A 15149-nucleotide genomic window follows, 5' to 3' on the forward strand; every position below is an offset into this window, starting at 1 on the left:
ATGGAAACAAAATTTACTATATTCTATGAATATTAGTTTTCACAAACAAGATACAAGCTTTGCTCATCTTCATAACCAGTTAGCTCCAACTATGATTAATGATTCTGAATGACCCAAAACAAGCTCCAGATGTTGCAGGAGGAAACATAACAGAGAATATTGACTCACCATTCTTCTCATGTCTTATGTCTCTTCCTCAAGTTCCTTATAGTTGGCAAGTGCCTCTCAATCAAAAGTGGACATCCAAAAAACGTCAAAAGATTCCCAAAGCTCTTTTCACCATCTTCCTCGCTTCCTTGAGAACTCAAATGGTTCAAGTAAGTCTTTCCTTCATAGATATAGCTAAGCTGCTGCCATAGCAAAACACTTAAACCAATGGCCACGGAGACACTCGCCACAAAGAGGTATAATAGAACAAGGCCTCGTACAGAGATGAAGACAGCGTTGGATAAGTAAGCAAGCACGATACTCTTCACTCCTCTCAGAATCGATACACTATTACTAGCATGTGACGATGCATACGCTGCTCCGTTTTCTAGTGGTGGCAAGATGTGAATCAGGGAGTACACACACATAACAGAAGCGTAGCTTGTGCTTATAATGGCCGAGATAAGGAAGGCGACGAAGTTTTTGTGATTGCCCGCACCAACACAGTTACCAATCTGCAAAATACAACACAACACAAGGAGAGTCATTAGCCTTAAGCTCTTAACTAGTAACTAAGTCCTCTATGAATGATACAAGACAAGGAGAGTCATTAGCCTTGGTACTAAGTCTGTGATTCATATGTGAAACCAAGAGAACTTACAAAGGGGCAATGATGATCCATGTCGAGGACGCACATGCCACACGTGCGACAGTGATGGGTTCTAGGTGACTTTGGTTTGGAGCAGGTGTGACAAAAGGTATAGTTGTTGAGTGCGCCGTTCCCTACTCCAGGGTGAGTTCCATAAACAATATCAATTGGTTTCCCCGCGCATTTAAAAGCAACAACCATGAATGTTGTTAACGTTGATATCGCCAGAGACACTGCTGTAACAGAATGGAGAATCCCGCAAGCCAAGCTGATCGAAAACACGACCGGATAAGCTGCCCAAATCCCACCACCTGCAGTTTAATTACCAAAGCAGAGTATATTTAACAGGAGAATGGCAGGATTGATGTTATTCTTTGATAGCTTAGAGGAGCTTTTACATATGACAAAGAGCATGAAAACAGCAAGAATCACGACGAAACATCGGTCGCGGATACGTCTCAGCCCAAAGCTTCTGGTTTCAGGTCTGACAGGATTATGATTCGTGATTGCACCACACCAGCCACACTTGAAAACAGGTGCGTATGATGGAAGAACAAGGTTCAGTCCACAGCCCCAGCAGATTGATTCATAATCTTCGTTTACGGTTGTAACAAAACTCCCCTGGAGACAAAAAAAAAAGTAAAGTTATATATTTTCAGGGCATAAGACTATTTCTCATTTCGCTCTTTCAAAGCTATGCAAGAGAACAATCTATTCACTAGCGTATAACCTCAAATGTATAAACACACACTAACACTAAGACATCCCAGTTTCATGATTGTCCTAAACTATATTATGTTCCCTCAACACTAAAACCTTCCCATTCATGAAGCAAGCTCACATAAGACCCTTTTTTCCAAAATCTACATTGTGAGCAGCTTTGATCTCCTACATCGGCAAAAGCAATCTCAAGATTGTATTCAAACACACGAAGGTAACATAAGTAAGAAAATGCAGTGAAATGGATGAGAGAGAGAGAGAGAGAGAGAGAAACCTGGGAAGACTCTTCCATGACTTCTTCAGCTCCAATATTGGGGGGAGGTTCAACGTTGTTGATTCGCAGTAACACAACTATCAGCTCCCCTTAAAGCTACGACCTTTACACAAAGATCCAATTAGGTTATTATCAGATTGCTTCACAAGTACTTAAGGGTTCACTCTCTATTTTGCCCTAACTCCGAAGAACAATCTCCGGTTCCGGTAGTAGACACACCGGGAGTTTTTGATCGGAAGTAAGGGCGAAGAGATAAGTCTCAACACAGCGGCGAATAATGATTTTTTTGTTTTGATTATTGTTTTTCTGGTCCCTCTATTATGAGTTATTTATGTTATTTGTAACGAATTTTTTTTAAAAAAATAGTTTTCTAATAAAGCCCAATACAATTACAAAAAACATAGCTCACAGAGAGAAAAGAGAGAGAAAAGCGTCGGAGTCACCGACGTCCGGTGGCGCGTCCGCGCGCGTGCCGACGTCGGTGGCTCATTTTCTTCCGGTCAAGTTAAGGATTTCCGCTGTGGGCTTCGATCTACCGATTCCCCCGACATGCAGACGGCTCTGGGCTAGGGTATTACGCCAAGAAGGGCTCGGCTCGTTCGGTGCTCCAGACGGCGGCGATGCTGTTTTCTCTGGATCCGGGATGAGGGGTGAAGAACGGTTAATCGAAGCGGCAGACGGCTCGCGAGTTCAGTGTTAGTCTCCGGGGAGTAGAGGCTCTCTCAGCTCTACGACCGCCGGTCTTTGTTTCTGGGAGACGGTGGTTCTGTTAGCACCGTCATCGCCGGCTCCTGCTTCCGGAAGGTGGTAGCTCAGTCAGTATCACTTTTCTCGGCTTTGGTTTCTTCTTTTCGCTTCAGTCTTTGTTGTTTTTTTTTGTCTGGTCTTTCGTTCTCGGCGTTGTCGGATACTCAAGCTTCAAAGCTCTTCCGCCTCTTGATCTCTCACCTGAAACGACTCGTGAATGTCGGGGGTGTTGGGTCAATGGTAGACGGTTTTCATGAGACTACACAGATCGTGTTTGATGTGTGTTTGGCCCTGTCGGCATGGGATACGGACGAGATCGCGTTGGGAATGATGCTCTCCGATGAAAGATCCCAGGCGACGTGAAGTTAGCGCGGTGGTGAGTGGGGTTGGGCTGCGCCACCGTCGTTCGGTGTGGCGCGAAAATTAGGGTTTTCTGACCTAGGTTTTGGGTGTGGGCTGAAGGCCCAGTTTGTTTGGAGCTGAAGGCCTTTCGTTCTGGATTTAGTTGAGCCGGTCTGTTTGGGCCGTTTGTAGTTTGGTTCAGTTTGGGCTTTGTGCCTTTTTAATGAAACTATTTAGACGGAAAAAAAAAATTACAAACTAACATTTTATAAAACACAACTTCCCTAAAACCCTAAACAGCAGAGCAGTCGGCAGCCATGGTCAAGTCTTCTAAGAAAGAAGCCATTACCAAAGTAGAGCCATCTTTCTCTCTCCTTCTAGCTTCATGTCTGTAATTTCTGGGGGTAACTAATCGAAACTACGTTTGTCTTTTTTGGGGGATTTTTCTAGGTCGAAGCAGCAGCAGCACTTGACTCAAAGACGAAGCCTTCGAAGAAAAGTAAGATTCTTAGCTGTTTCTTCGATATTTGGGCTCTGGCTTAGTGATTTTGTGTGTTCAACTTGTATTGTTCCCCTCCGTATTGAATTAATTGGTTATTGGTGGCTTTGTGGTTGTTTACATGAGTACTTGATTTTTTATATCGTTTGTCTCTTTGTTTACCTTTTAGGTAAGAGAGATGTGGAAGTTGATTTGGACATCCCAAAGGATGCCAAGAAGCAGAAGAAAGAGTTGATTCAAGCTGTGCAAAAGGCACCACCAAAGAAGAACAAGAAGAAGAAGAAAAAGAAGAACAAGAACAAGGTAGGTTCTTTCTTCCACCAAGTTATTTTCTTTATTATTTTTTTCAGTCAACTTGAAAATATAGGATTAAAGTATGTCTTTATTCTAACTTGAAAATCTAATCTTTTAAAAAAAAAAAACAGAATACTAATGTTGAAATGGTGGAGGGAGAGCAGAAACCAATTGCAAAACAAGTAAGAGCTCCATCCTGTTATACTGGATTATGAATTGTATTCCTTATGGTTATGGTTTTATGTAAATGTTTTGATTGTTAAATCTTACAGTCCAAGACGCTATTTGCTGGACGTCTTCCCTTTCACATTGAAAAATCTGACTTGTAAGTTGCATATACTGTTTTTTTTTCTTCACATAGAATGCTTGAAATACTTATATATAACCCTATAAACAGAGAGAAGTTCTTCAAAGAAGTTGGTGAAATCAAAGATGTTAGACTTGCCAAGGGAATCGCACATGTAGAGTTTGCTTCTGAAGAAGCAGCTCAGAAGGTAAGTTATTTCTATTCCTTATTTTGAAGTCGTTAGACTGGGTGGTGGAATATGATTCTGGATGTATGTGTCGTTGAATGTAGGCATTGAAACTGAATGGTGAACCATTACTAGGCCGCAATATTTTACTTGATTTTGCTAACGCGAAGCCTGCTCCACGTCCACGAAACCTAGTCAAAACGATTTTTGTTACAGGATTCAACAAGTCTCTGAGTGAAGATGAAGTATGATCCCCTCCCCTCATCTTCAACTTTCTTTAAACCAATTTCTCCTACATGTTTACAGTAAAATTAATCTGTTATGAAACATTACACAGATGAAAACTGCCTTGAGAGCTCATTTTAGTGCTTGTGGAGAGATCAAAAGGATCTCTCTTCCTTATTACCAAGAGACTGGTGATAGCAAGGGGTTAGTAACTCTTCTTTGGTACTTTGTTGAATGATGATGATACTCATGTTTTCTTAATCTTTCAGGGTGGCTTACCTAGATTTTGGTGAGGATGGATTCAACAAGGCAATGGAACTAAACGGAAGTGAAGTAGGAGGACGGAACATAGTGGTGATTGAAGCTAGACCAAAAGAAAAGAATGCTGATCGAGATAGTGGACGTGGCAATGATGACAGCTCCAAGAAAGGACCTGGAAGAGGCAATGGTGAGATGAGACCGTAGAACACCCAGCAAAGCAAGTGTAATTTCGCCCTCTGCCCAAGGTTTGTTCCTCACTTCGTTCCTTAAAGCTTTTTGTGACTTGTAGAATCTCTTTCTCATAAACTTTTGCTTTTTGTATCGGCTCTGCAGGGAAGAAGGTCGTCTTCGACGATTAGTTAAAGATCTTGTCTTATCTTTCAGCCCTTTTTTGCCTAGTTTATGAGAAAAAAAACTTAAGCTCTTATATGATGATGGTTACTCTTGGGATTTAGTTTTGTTTTTGTGGGTGTGACATTTTTTCTTTGTAGAAACTTTTAATGAATTCCTTAAACCCATGGCTTCACTAATTGCCATTTTATTATTGGTCTAAACTTTTATATTTAGATATTATATTTTATTGATATTATATTATGAAATATTTTAATTAAGATATTTTAACAATGTGATATTTTTATACTCTTTTGTAAGATTTTTTTTTTATTGGCTTTCTATTAAAAAAGAAAGAAAAAATGTTACAGCGATTACTTAGGGCCTGACTGGTTCAAACGCAGCGGTTGCGGTTGCGGTTGCGGGTGTTTGCGGATGTGGGTGGTTGCGGTTTCTAACGGTTTTAAGAGTTTTGTACGACTGGTTCTGCGGTTAGAAATTGGTGCGTTTGCGGGAGACTTATGACTGGTTAACTACCAAATACAGCAGCGATTAAATAATAAATTAACAATATTTACATTTTATATAATTATAAAAATATCAAAAATCATAATATTATAATAAATATGTAAATTATATTTTCAAAGTTATAGTTTAAAATTTTTAAGATTATAGAAAATATTTTTATTTTAAAATTTTATAATATTAATTAAAATATAATAGATATATTTTAGTATTTTTATAATTCCATTTTAAAAATTTATTAAATATTTTTATTTTTGCATTTATATGGTTTTAAAAAAAAAGAAAAAAAAATTATCCTCCCGCAACCGTCCGCAACCGCAAACGCTAGCTGGAACCAGCTTTTGAATTTAAGAAGTTCGGAGTGGTTTGAAGCGATTTGTAGCGGTTTGTATGATTGTTTTGAAACGCTGTCAACCGCTACCAACCGCAAAAGCTGCGTTTGCGGGTGGTAGCGAGAAAACCAGTCAAGCTCCTGACTGGTTCAAACGCAGCGGTTGCGGTTGCGGTTGCGGGAGTTTGTGGATGCGGGCGGTTGCGGTTTCTAGCGGTTTTAAGAGATTTATACGACTGGTACTGCGGTTAAAAATTGGTGCGTTTGCGGGTGACTTATGACTGGTTAACTACCAAATGCGGTAACAGTCAAATAATAAATTAACAATATTTACATTTAATATAATTATAAAAATATCAAAAATCATAAAATTATAATAAATATAAAATTTATATTTAGAAAGTTATAATTTTAATTTTTGAAAATTTATTGAAATTGTTTTTATTATAAAATTTTATAATATTAATTAAAATAAAATAGATATATTTTAATATTTTCATAATTTCAATTTTAAATTTTTTATTAAATATTTTTTCTTTGTATATATATTGTTTTAAAAAAAAAGAAAAAAAATTTACCCTCCCGCAACCGCCCGCAACCGCAAACGCTAGCTGGAGCCAGCTTTTGAATTTATGAGATTCTGAGCGGTTTGAAGCGGTTTAAGGCGATTTGAGTGATTGTTGCAAACCGCCGACAACCGCTACCGACCGCAAAAGCTGCGTTTGCGGGTGGTAGCGGGAAAACCAATCGCCACCTTAATGGCAGAATTGTATTTCGAAGACAACCAGATAAGGTCAAAATAGAAGGAGGCCCTAAAAGCCCAAGTTGTTGATCCCAGATGCAGAAATAGAAGCCCAAGGCAGAATTCTGAGAAGCCCAGTAAGCCCGATCAGCTATGATTAGCGGAATACGTTGTTGAAACACGTTTCGGTAGAAACGGAGCCGTAGAGACGATGCCGCCTGTAGATGTGTAGCGAGGAAGCCGAGAAGATGTTAAGACTGATAGCAGAGTCCTAACCGTGGAATCAGTGGTGGAGATGATTGAGTCAATCGGTTTGAATTGTTTTCGACCCGCTCTGTCCAAAGCAGATAGTAGAGAGGTGGTGAGCATGGAGTGATACTTACTTGCTCTTCAGATCGAGAAGGACGAAGGAGCCAACGTCCATTGGAATAAAGATCACTGAGAGTTTTGTTCTGAGGAATACCAAGCCTGGTCAGTTCCTCGGCCCAAGGATCTTTGCAGATCCCTTCCCCATAGGAGACCAATTAAGGTGCCAATAGGTTAGACCATTTTCTATGCTCATCCTTAGCATCGGAAACACCACTGATTGTTAGCTTAGCCAAGAGTAGTTGTCTGGTCTTTCAAATAGCCACTAGTTAGTTAGGGACCCTTGAATTGAACAACTTCCCGAACATACCAATTTTCTGTCTTTTGTAAGATTTTCAATAGAGAATTGGTGGTATTTAGACCATTTCTAATATATCTTGCTAATATATTTCTCTGAAATAAATGTTAAGTTATTTAAAATATCTCTATAAAATAGCATTGTGTTATTTTTTCTTAGAAATCTAGAATTTTTTTTTTTTAAATATAGAAGAAAAAAGTTATTTATATCTAATCTATTAAAATAGAGTTCTATTTTTTATCTACTATTAATAAGTCATACTAGACAACTAAATAGATCTATGGCGACTTTTAGGGCGAAAAAATGGAAATTTTCCGATTTGATATTCCTCATCTTTGAAGTGAGAGTTTTGTTGATTCTCGGAGGTGGATTGTCGTGGGTCTTATCACGATCCCACATCTTGAGTTGTGTACCCACGATGGAGAAGTTCCTTCGTGATGAAGTGGTGCGAAGATTTCGGAAGTTTAAAGTTTATTTAAAGGGTTTGATGATGAAGCAGTTTTCACAACACAAAGTCAAATTCCTTACTCACACTCCTTTGATTTCGAATTCAACTTACTTCTGGGTTACCATGGGTGACAATCTCCGTCGAGGAATTCAAAACATCAATTTGGGGGCAGATGAACCACCATTGTTGATACCCGTCGAAGTGATCAATGAAGCGGTTGCTGAGAACCGCTTTATCTTGATTGGGCGTCCAGTCATGCCGAGAAGACAAAACATCCGAGCGGTTATTGCAGCGATGCCAAGAATTTGGGGCCAAGAGGGGGTAGTTCAGGGCCGGGTTATAGAAGGAAGACGATTTCAATTCAATTTTCCGACCGAGGAAACGCTGAATTTGGTCCTTAGGAGGGGCCCTGGGCTTTTGCTGAACGTATGTTGATCCTGGAGAGGTGGTCACCAAGCTTCAACAATCTGATGCTGAATTTCATTCCGTTTTGGATACAAATAAGGGGGATTCCGATCCAGTTCTTCACACAATCCGTGGTGCAACATCTTGGCAGAGCAATGGGTATGTATATGGAAGTTGATCATTCCCCAGATGCTATTTCCAGAAGGGATTATGGTCGGGTTCGCATCAACTGGAACGTTGATCACCCTCTCCGTTTCCAACGTAATTTTCAATTCACTCCAGGAGTGAATACCCTATTGAGAATTACGTATGAACGGTTAAGAGGGTTTTGTGAAGCTTGTGGCATGTTGACACATGATACTGGTGCTTGTGTCATTGAGAATGGTGGATCTCCACAGGGAGGAGATGACCTGAATGATAGTGATGAGGAAGAAGATGCCAATATGTCTCCGCAGAATCAGGGTATCAGGATAGAGGAACTGAACGAAGAGGGAATGGTTGCTGAAGAACATCAACAAGAGGCAGTGGTTGTTCAACCGCAAGATGAGGAGGAGTATGAAGCCCGGATACAAGCTTTTGTTGAAGAAAATGATGATGAAGAATTATGGCACGATGACTACAAGCGCACTGTGGTTTCTGAGGATTCCAACATGACAGAGATGTATCATCCTATGGGCCCTTTTGGAGACAGAGCTGATGCGAGAGAGGGTTTGAAGAGGAAAGCTTGGATGGAAGAGGCTGTGGGAAACGTATCTAAATTCTCATTGATAGAGAAAGGCGAGTCAAGCACGGGTTCTCAAGCTAAGAAGAAGAAGGGGGTGGTTCTGACCCCATCTGAGGAAGAGAAGAGTGTAAATCAGGCTCAAGATGCGGAGGACACAAACACAATGGGAGGCGCGGTGGGCCCTGAACCACCACTTCCACCATGAGGACAACCTGCTGGAACTGTCGAGGATTAGGCATTGACTCGACGGTTCGACGCCTTAAGGAGATAAACAGGAAATATCTCCCGGACATTATATGCCTATCAGAGACAAAACAACAGGATGACTATGTACGAGATGTGGGTGCTCAGCTGGAGTTCCTCAATTATTTTACGGTTCCCCCTGTTGGTCTTAGTGGTGGTTTAGTTTTATTTTGGAAGCAGCATGTACAGTTATCAGTTTTAAGTTTCTCTCCTAATCTGATCGATTGTACTGTTTTATGTAATGGAAGTTCTTTCTACTTGTCTTTTGTTTATGGTCATCCTAATCCAAGTATGCGAAACCATGTATGGGAACGTTTGGAACGTTTGGCTATAACCAGAAGAAATGATTCATGGTTTACACTTAGAATTTTAATGAGATTCTGGGAAATCATGAGAAGTTGGGAGGCCGTGTAAGACCAGAAGCATCATTTGCTAGTTTCAGAACAATGATCAGACAATGTGATTTCACGGAAGTTCCCACAGTTGGATACAGGTTTTCATGGGTTGGTAAAAGAGGCAATGATGTCGTCCAATGCTGCTTAGACAGAAGTATGGGAAATGCAAACTGGTTTGCTGAATTTCCAGCTTCTCAGACAGAGTTTTTGGAGATTGGAGAATCGGATCACCGACCATTGGTGACATTTATAACAAAGGAACGAGAACAACCAAGGAGGATGTTCTATTATGATAGTAGAATGGCTAGTAAGGATGGGTTCACAGATTCGGTTATTCGTGGATGGTCAGGAACAGGACAAGCTAGGTTTTTGAACACACCTTTGTCAACAAGAATCAGTAGATGTCGGAAGCAGATTTCAGTTTCGAAGCGGAGTAATAGATATAATGCAGATGAGAGAATTCAGGTCCTGAGACATCGTCTGGATCAGGCTACATGTTCTCCTACAGTATCTTTACAAGATACGCATAAAATCAAAGAGGATTTGAACCAAGCTTATCTGGAGGAAGAGATCTTTTGGAAGCAAAAGAGTAGAGTGATGTGGCTAAGGACTGGAGACAGAAACACACGATATTTTCATGGGATCGCAAAGGGGAAAAGGATAAGAAACACGATCAGTTCCATCCAGGACGAAGATGGTGTAATACAACGTGGTCAACGAAGTATTGCACAAGTTGCGGAGAAATATTTTACGCAATTATATTCATCAACAGACGATCCACAGCAACTGCTTGGAGATGTATTTCTTGGATATCAACCTAAAGTTACTTCGGAGATGAATGCGGATCTTACTAAGGAAGTAACGGAGGAAGAAGTTCGATGTGCTACTTTTGAGATAGGCCCACATAAATCCCCTGGACCAGATGGATTCTCAGCCGTCTTCTACCATCAATATTGGGAGGAATTTAAGGAAGATATCATAGCTGAGGTCAGAAGTTTTTTCTCTAGGAGTGAGTTTGATCCCGATCTAAACCACACCAACCTCTGTCTTATACCTAAAGTATACCCACCAACTAGCATGACAGAGTTCCGTCCAATAGCTCTGTGTAATGTTATTTACAAGATCATCTCGAAGATACTTATAAATCGCCTGAAGAATCATCTTGGCAGTATCATCACAGAGAATCAAGCTGCTTATATCCCAGGAAGGATGATATCTGATAACATTATTGTGGCGCATGAGGTTTTTCATTCTCTCAAAGCAAGAAAACGTCAAGCTAATTCTTATATGGCAGTAAAGACTGATATTACCAAGGCTTATGACAAGCTAGAGTGGAGTTTTTTGGAAGCAACGATGAGGAACATGGGATTTGATCAGAAGTGGATCAGATGGATAATGATTTGTGTAACAACTGTTAAGTATTCAGTGCTGATTAATGGAGCAGCAGAAGGATTAATAGTACCACAAAGAGGTTTACGACAAGGTGACCCTCTGTCACCTTACCTCTTTATCTTATGTGCTGATGTTTTATCGCATCTTATGCACAGAGCTATAGAAGATAGATCGATTGTGGGAGTGAAGATTGCTGCGACAGCTCCACCAGTGAATCACTTATTATTTGCAGATGATTCTCTATTCTTTTCTTTAGCAAATCCTAAAGCAGGTAGGAGGCTTAAGAATATACTCAGTCTGTATGAAACCGTTTCAGGACAGGCTGTGAATTTGAATAAGTCATCGATCACATTTGGTAATAGAGTATCGGAGGAAGTTAAAAGAAGAATGAGATGTCTGATGGGAATTCATAATGAGGGTGGTAATGGGAAGTATCTAGGGATTCCAGAGCAATTTGGCAGAAAGAAAAGTGAGATGTTTAGATACATTATTGAAAAGGTGAAGACGGTGACACAAGGATGGAGTAAGAAGTATCTAACTCATGGTGGAAAAGAGATACTTCTGAAGGCGATAGCTTGGGCCATGCCAATATATACAATGAATGTTTTCCGATTACCTAAGGCAATATGTGAAGAGATCAATGGTATCTTAGCGTCCTTCTGGTGGGGTTCAGGAGACAAAAAGGGTTTTCATTGGTATGCTTGGAAGAGAGTTTGTGTTCCTAAGAAGGAAGGAGGTTTGGGTTTCAGAGATTTGGAAAGCTTCAATCAGGCTCTTCTGGCTAAACAAGTATGGAGAATATTGCAACATCCGGATTGCTTAATGGCACGTGTAATCAAAGCCAGATATTTCCCAGAAGGAACCATTTTTACTGCAGTCCAAAAGAAAAAGGCATCATATGCGTGGAAATCCCTCTTACATGGCAGAGATTTATTGCAACAAGGGATGAGGTTTGTCATTGGACAGGGTAACAATGTTAACATGTGGAAACATGCCTGGCTCCCAGAACATCCACCGAGACCACCTAGGGCATTACTTATGGATCCTCCGGAGGTAAATGTTAATAGCTTTATTAGAGAAGATGGTATTGGTTGGAATATTGATAAGCTTAGGGAGTGGGTTGTTGAGGAAGATGTGGAAAGGATATTAAGAATCAAAATAAGTGCAAAAGCAGAGTTAGACTTACTTGGATGACATTATAATGAAGATGGGATTTATACTTTGAAGTCTGGTTATTGGTTAAGTACACATCTTCCGAGTAATGAAGTACTACTTCCTGTTTATGGAAATGTGGAGATTAAAAGAAAGATATGGAAGTGTTCTTCTCCTCCAAAGATACAACATTTTCTTTGGAAACTGATGTCGCAATCGTTAGCAACGGGTTCAAACCTAAAACGGAGACACATAACTTCAGATGATCAATGTAGACGTTGTTGTGGAGCTGAAGAAACAGAGAAACACTTATTCTTCGAATGTCCATATGCTCAGATGATTTGGAGAGCATCTGGAGTGTCAAATACAATCATAAACAACCCGACAGCTACTCTAGAAGAAAAATTGGATGCTTGTATTACCTGTAATACATCTTCTACTCTACGGCATTTGAAGAATTTACCTATTAGTATACTTTGGAGACTGTGGAAAAGTCGTAATACGTTGGCGTTCTCTCAAAAACATATACAATGGTGGACACTACTAAGTCAAGCGAAATCAGATGCGGCTGAATGGAGTATTGTGGAAGAGAATAAAGAGAAGCAGACCCACGGAGAAGGACACTATGGAACTAACAGTTCAAATCGCATATGGAAGAAACCAGGAGATGGATGGATAAAATGCAATCTGGATGGTTCCTTTTCTAGTTCTACTAGGATAGGTAAAGCAGGGTGGGTACTGAGAGATTCCCAAGGTGTTTTTAGAGGAGCTGGACAGACAATAGGAGAGGTGGTAAACAATGCTTTTGAAGCGGAGTGTCAAGCTTTAATAATATCCATGCAACATTGTTGGAGTCGGGGATACAGAAGGATGGTCTTTGAAAGTGATTGTAAGAAACTCATCAACATATTGGATGGCCAAACTCTGAATTTCCAAGCATATAATTGGATAAAAGAAATAAGATGGTGGAGTCGACAGTTTGAAGCTATAAGAATCACATGGATTGGAAGAGAAGGAAACAAGGTTGCAGACAAGCTTGCTAAAGATATGATTCCATCTGGAAATCGTTTTCACTTTCATTTTTATCCCCCTGTAACAATAACTAATTTACTACACAGGGATTATGTATCTTCTTTGTCTAAGTTAATAAAATAAGTTGAAGTTAAAAAAAAAAAAACAAATATAAATATAAATTTATTTTAAAGTATAATAAATTCTGTTGAGAAAGAATCTAACAAAATCTTACCAACCTTCTAAATATTTTTATAAAATAATACTTAATTAATTTCGTAAATATTAATATAATTTTATAATTCAATGTTAATTAAAAATTTATTATAAAACAAGAAAATAAAATTCTATACTATTATATATATATATATATATTAATTATATTATGTATTATATTAAAATAGAAGTACTTTATGAATTAAATATGGGTAAATTATCTATTTTATTTTTAAAATAGTTTCATTTAAATAAATTATCACTCATCATCAAAATGTGTTAGAATTCGTAAACTATATTATATTTTTTTAGAAAAATAAATTTATAAACATAAATTCATTAACATAGGTTAAACTTTTATATTTACAACTACATATTATTTTTTATTTTTTTGAAACTCTCAATAATATATTGTTTAAAAAATAATAATATACAAACATATAATAGTTTATAACTAACCTTTAGTTCATATACTATTTAAAAATATATTATTAGAAAACTATGAAATTTTAATTATTCATTCAAAATATTAATGACAAATCAAATATAAATTTAATATTTATATTAATTATAAACATATTCTGAGAGATGAATAAAAATCTTACCGAAATTAAAATTATTTATATAAAATAATGTATTAATTTAGTAACAAAACTATTTCGAAAATCATATAATCTCCCACCTCAAATATAGTTGTGTAATTTTCCAAACAATTTTGATAAAATATAAAATTTTAAAAATAAGTATGCAAACTTAAAATGATAATGTTTTAAATTTTTCAAAAGGTATAATTATAGCTAATAAAGAATAATTTCTTGAAATGTAACACGGAAAAACAAACTATGTTATAAAAATTACAGTAATCTAATATTTTGAAGTCTTAATTTAATAACAAAAAAAACTTAATATCATAACATCCAAAAAATATTCTATATCAATAAAATTTACGAAAATAATATGATGGATGCTACCATGTATACAATTTACTAAAATAATAGGTTTATATTCATAATATATAACATTAAAATTAAAATTATATGCTTAAAATGTTTATAATAAATCAAAAGTATACATTCATAAAATGAAAAATATCCGCACGAATGTGCGGGTCAAAATCTAGTCTATTCTATTAAAACAGCAGTGTGACCCATTGATAAAAGTTATGTCCAACTTATAATTTCAACAATACATACCATTTTAATATAAAAGCATCGTAATATATATATATTTTATGTAACCACCACTTAAATTACCTACTAATCGGTAACCACTTTTTGTAACTGCATCCAAATATTTTTTTTTTTTATGTAACCACCACTGTTTTTATTGTTCAAATCCCAGCAATTTTTTTGATGATGTTCATGTATTTCACCGAACTTGCTCTTTTGTTTTTCCCAACTTGCTTTTCTCTTCATCTGGAAATAATATCCTCATCATCCTCAATCTATCGGGAGAGCCTTTCACGGGTATAGAGCTTTTTTTTTTTTTTTTTGTAATTGAGATAGAGCTTTTCTTATGAAGATTGAATCAAGAGATGTTGTGCTTTCTTCACATGTGCTTGCATGTATCTAGAAGAATTTGTTGGTGCCTCTGTGGAAGAATATTGCAGGATTGCTTTGCTGAAGTCCGGTGGTGGTGCTGCCACGGTTCGTGAGAAGAAGGGCACCGCTTGTGTCTTTTTTTTGCAAAAAAATAGGTTTTATTTTTGTCATTGGATGATAAATTAGGTTTGAGCTTTTATCTTTCAAAGTGTATTTAATGATATACGGGATTCGTTAAAATGTCTAAATGATTCTACTGCTAGGAGCTTTCATTTTTAATTTTCAATAAAGTAGATATACGGCAGAAACAATTTTGTATATGTTTTAGCATCATGAGATCATGCATATAAGTTTTTCTTTTTCTTTAACATCAAGATCATGTATATAAAGTTATTTGAC

General features: G+C 37.7%; 2 protein-coding genes and 1 pseudogene across 2 annotated transcripts; 2 read left to right on the top strand and 1 right to left on the bottom strand.

The window, feature by feature from the left end:
• Position 1: 1 nt before the first annotated feature.
• Positions 2 to 2823, bottom strand: LOC106412211 (protein S-acyltransferase 11-like). The gene is made up of 4 exons (XM_013853116.3): positions 1791 to 2823; positions 1195 to 1417; positions 809 to 1107; positions 2 to 662 (listed from the first exon to the last, which is right to left on the bottom strand). Exons 1-4 carry the CDS (start codon positions 1806 to 1808, stop codon positions 177 to 179), a joined length of 1026 nt encoding a protein of 341 aa, XP_013708570.2. The 5' UTR covers positions 1809 to 2823; the 3' UTR covers positions 2 to 176.
• A 203-nt stretch (positions 2824 to 3026) lies between these two features.
• LOC106412081 (nucleolin 2) lies at positions 3027 to 5175 on the top strand. The gene is made up of 10 exons (XM_013852970.3): positions 3027 to 3232; positions 3330 to 3378; positions 3548 to 3681; positions 3804 to 3854; positions 3945 to 3997; positions 4070 to 4166; positions 4250 to 4390; positions 4483 to 4574; positions 4640 to 4876; positions 4965 to 5175. The coding sequence occupies exons 1-9, from the start codon at positions 3197 to 3199 to the stop codon at positions 4833 to 4835; spliced, it is 849 nt and encodes a 282-aa protein (XP_013708424.2). The 5' UTR covers positions 3027 to 3196; the 3' UTR covers positions 4836 to 4876; positions 4965 to 5175.
• Positions 5176 to 6502: 1327 nt separating this feature from the next.
• On the top strand, positions 6503 to 9068 carry LOC125608971 (annotated as a pseudogene).
• The last annotated feature ends 6081 nt before the right edge of the window (positions 9069 to 15149 follow it).

This window comes from Brassica napus, chromosome A5 (genome assembly GCF_020379485.1).
Source record: "Brassica napus cultivar Da-Ae chromosome A5, Da-Ae, whole genome shotgun sequence".
NCBI classification, from domain to species: Eukaryota; Viridiplantae; Streptophyta; class Magnoliopsida; order Brassicales; family Brassicaceae; genus Brassica; species Brassica napus.

Excerpts from the sequence above, each read along its gene's own strand:
- LOC106412211 (XM_013853116.3), bottom strand. Across the intron at positions 1,108-1,194 it reads TTTCATGCTCTTTGTCATAT|GTGGTGGGATTTGGGCAGCT; the intron begins GTAAAAGCTCCT and ends ATTAAACTGCAG. Across the intron at positions 663-808 it reads TGGATCATCATTGCCCCTTT|ATTGGTAACTGTGTTGGTGC; the intron begins GTAAGTTCTCTT and ends TGTATTTTGCAG.
- LOC106412081 (XM_013852970.3), top strand. The coding sequence starts at position 3,197 with ATGGTCAAGTCTTCTAAGAAAGAAGCCATTACCAAA. Across the intron at positions 3,998-4,069 it reads CACATTGAAAAATCTGACTT|AGAGAAGTTCTTCAAAGAAG; the intron begins GTAAGTTGCATA and ends CCCTATAAACAG. Across the intron at positions 4,575-4,639 it reads GAGACTGGTGATAGCAAGGG|GGTGGCTTACCTAGATTTTG; the intron begins GTTAGTAACTCT and ends TTAATCTTTCAG.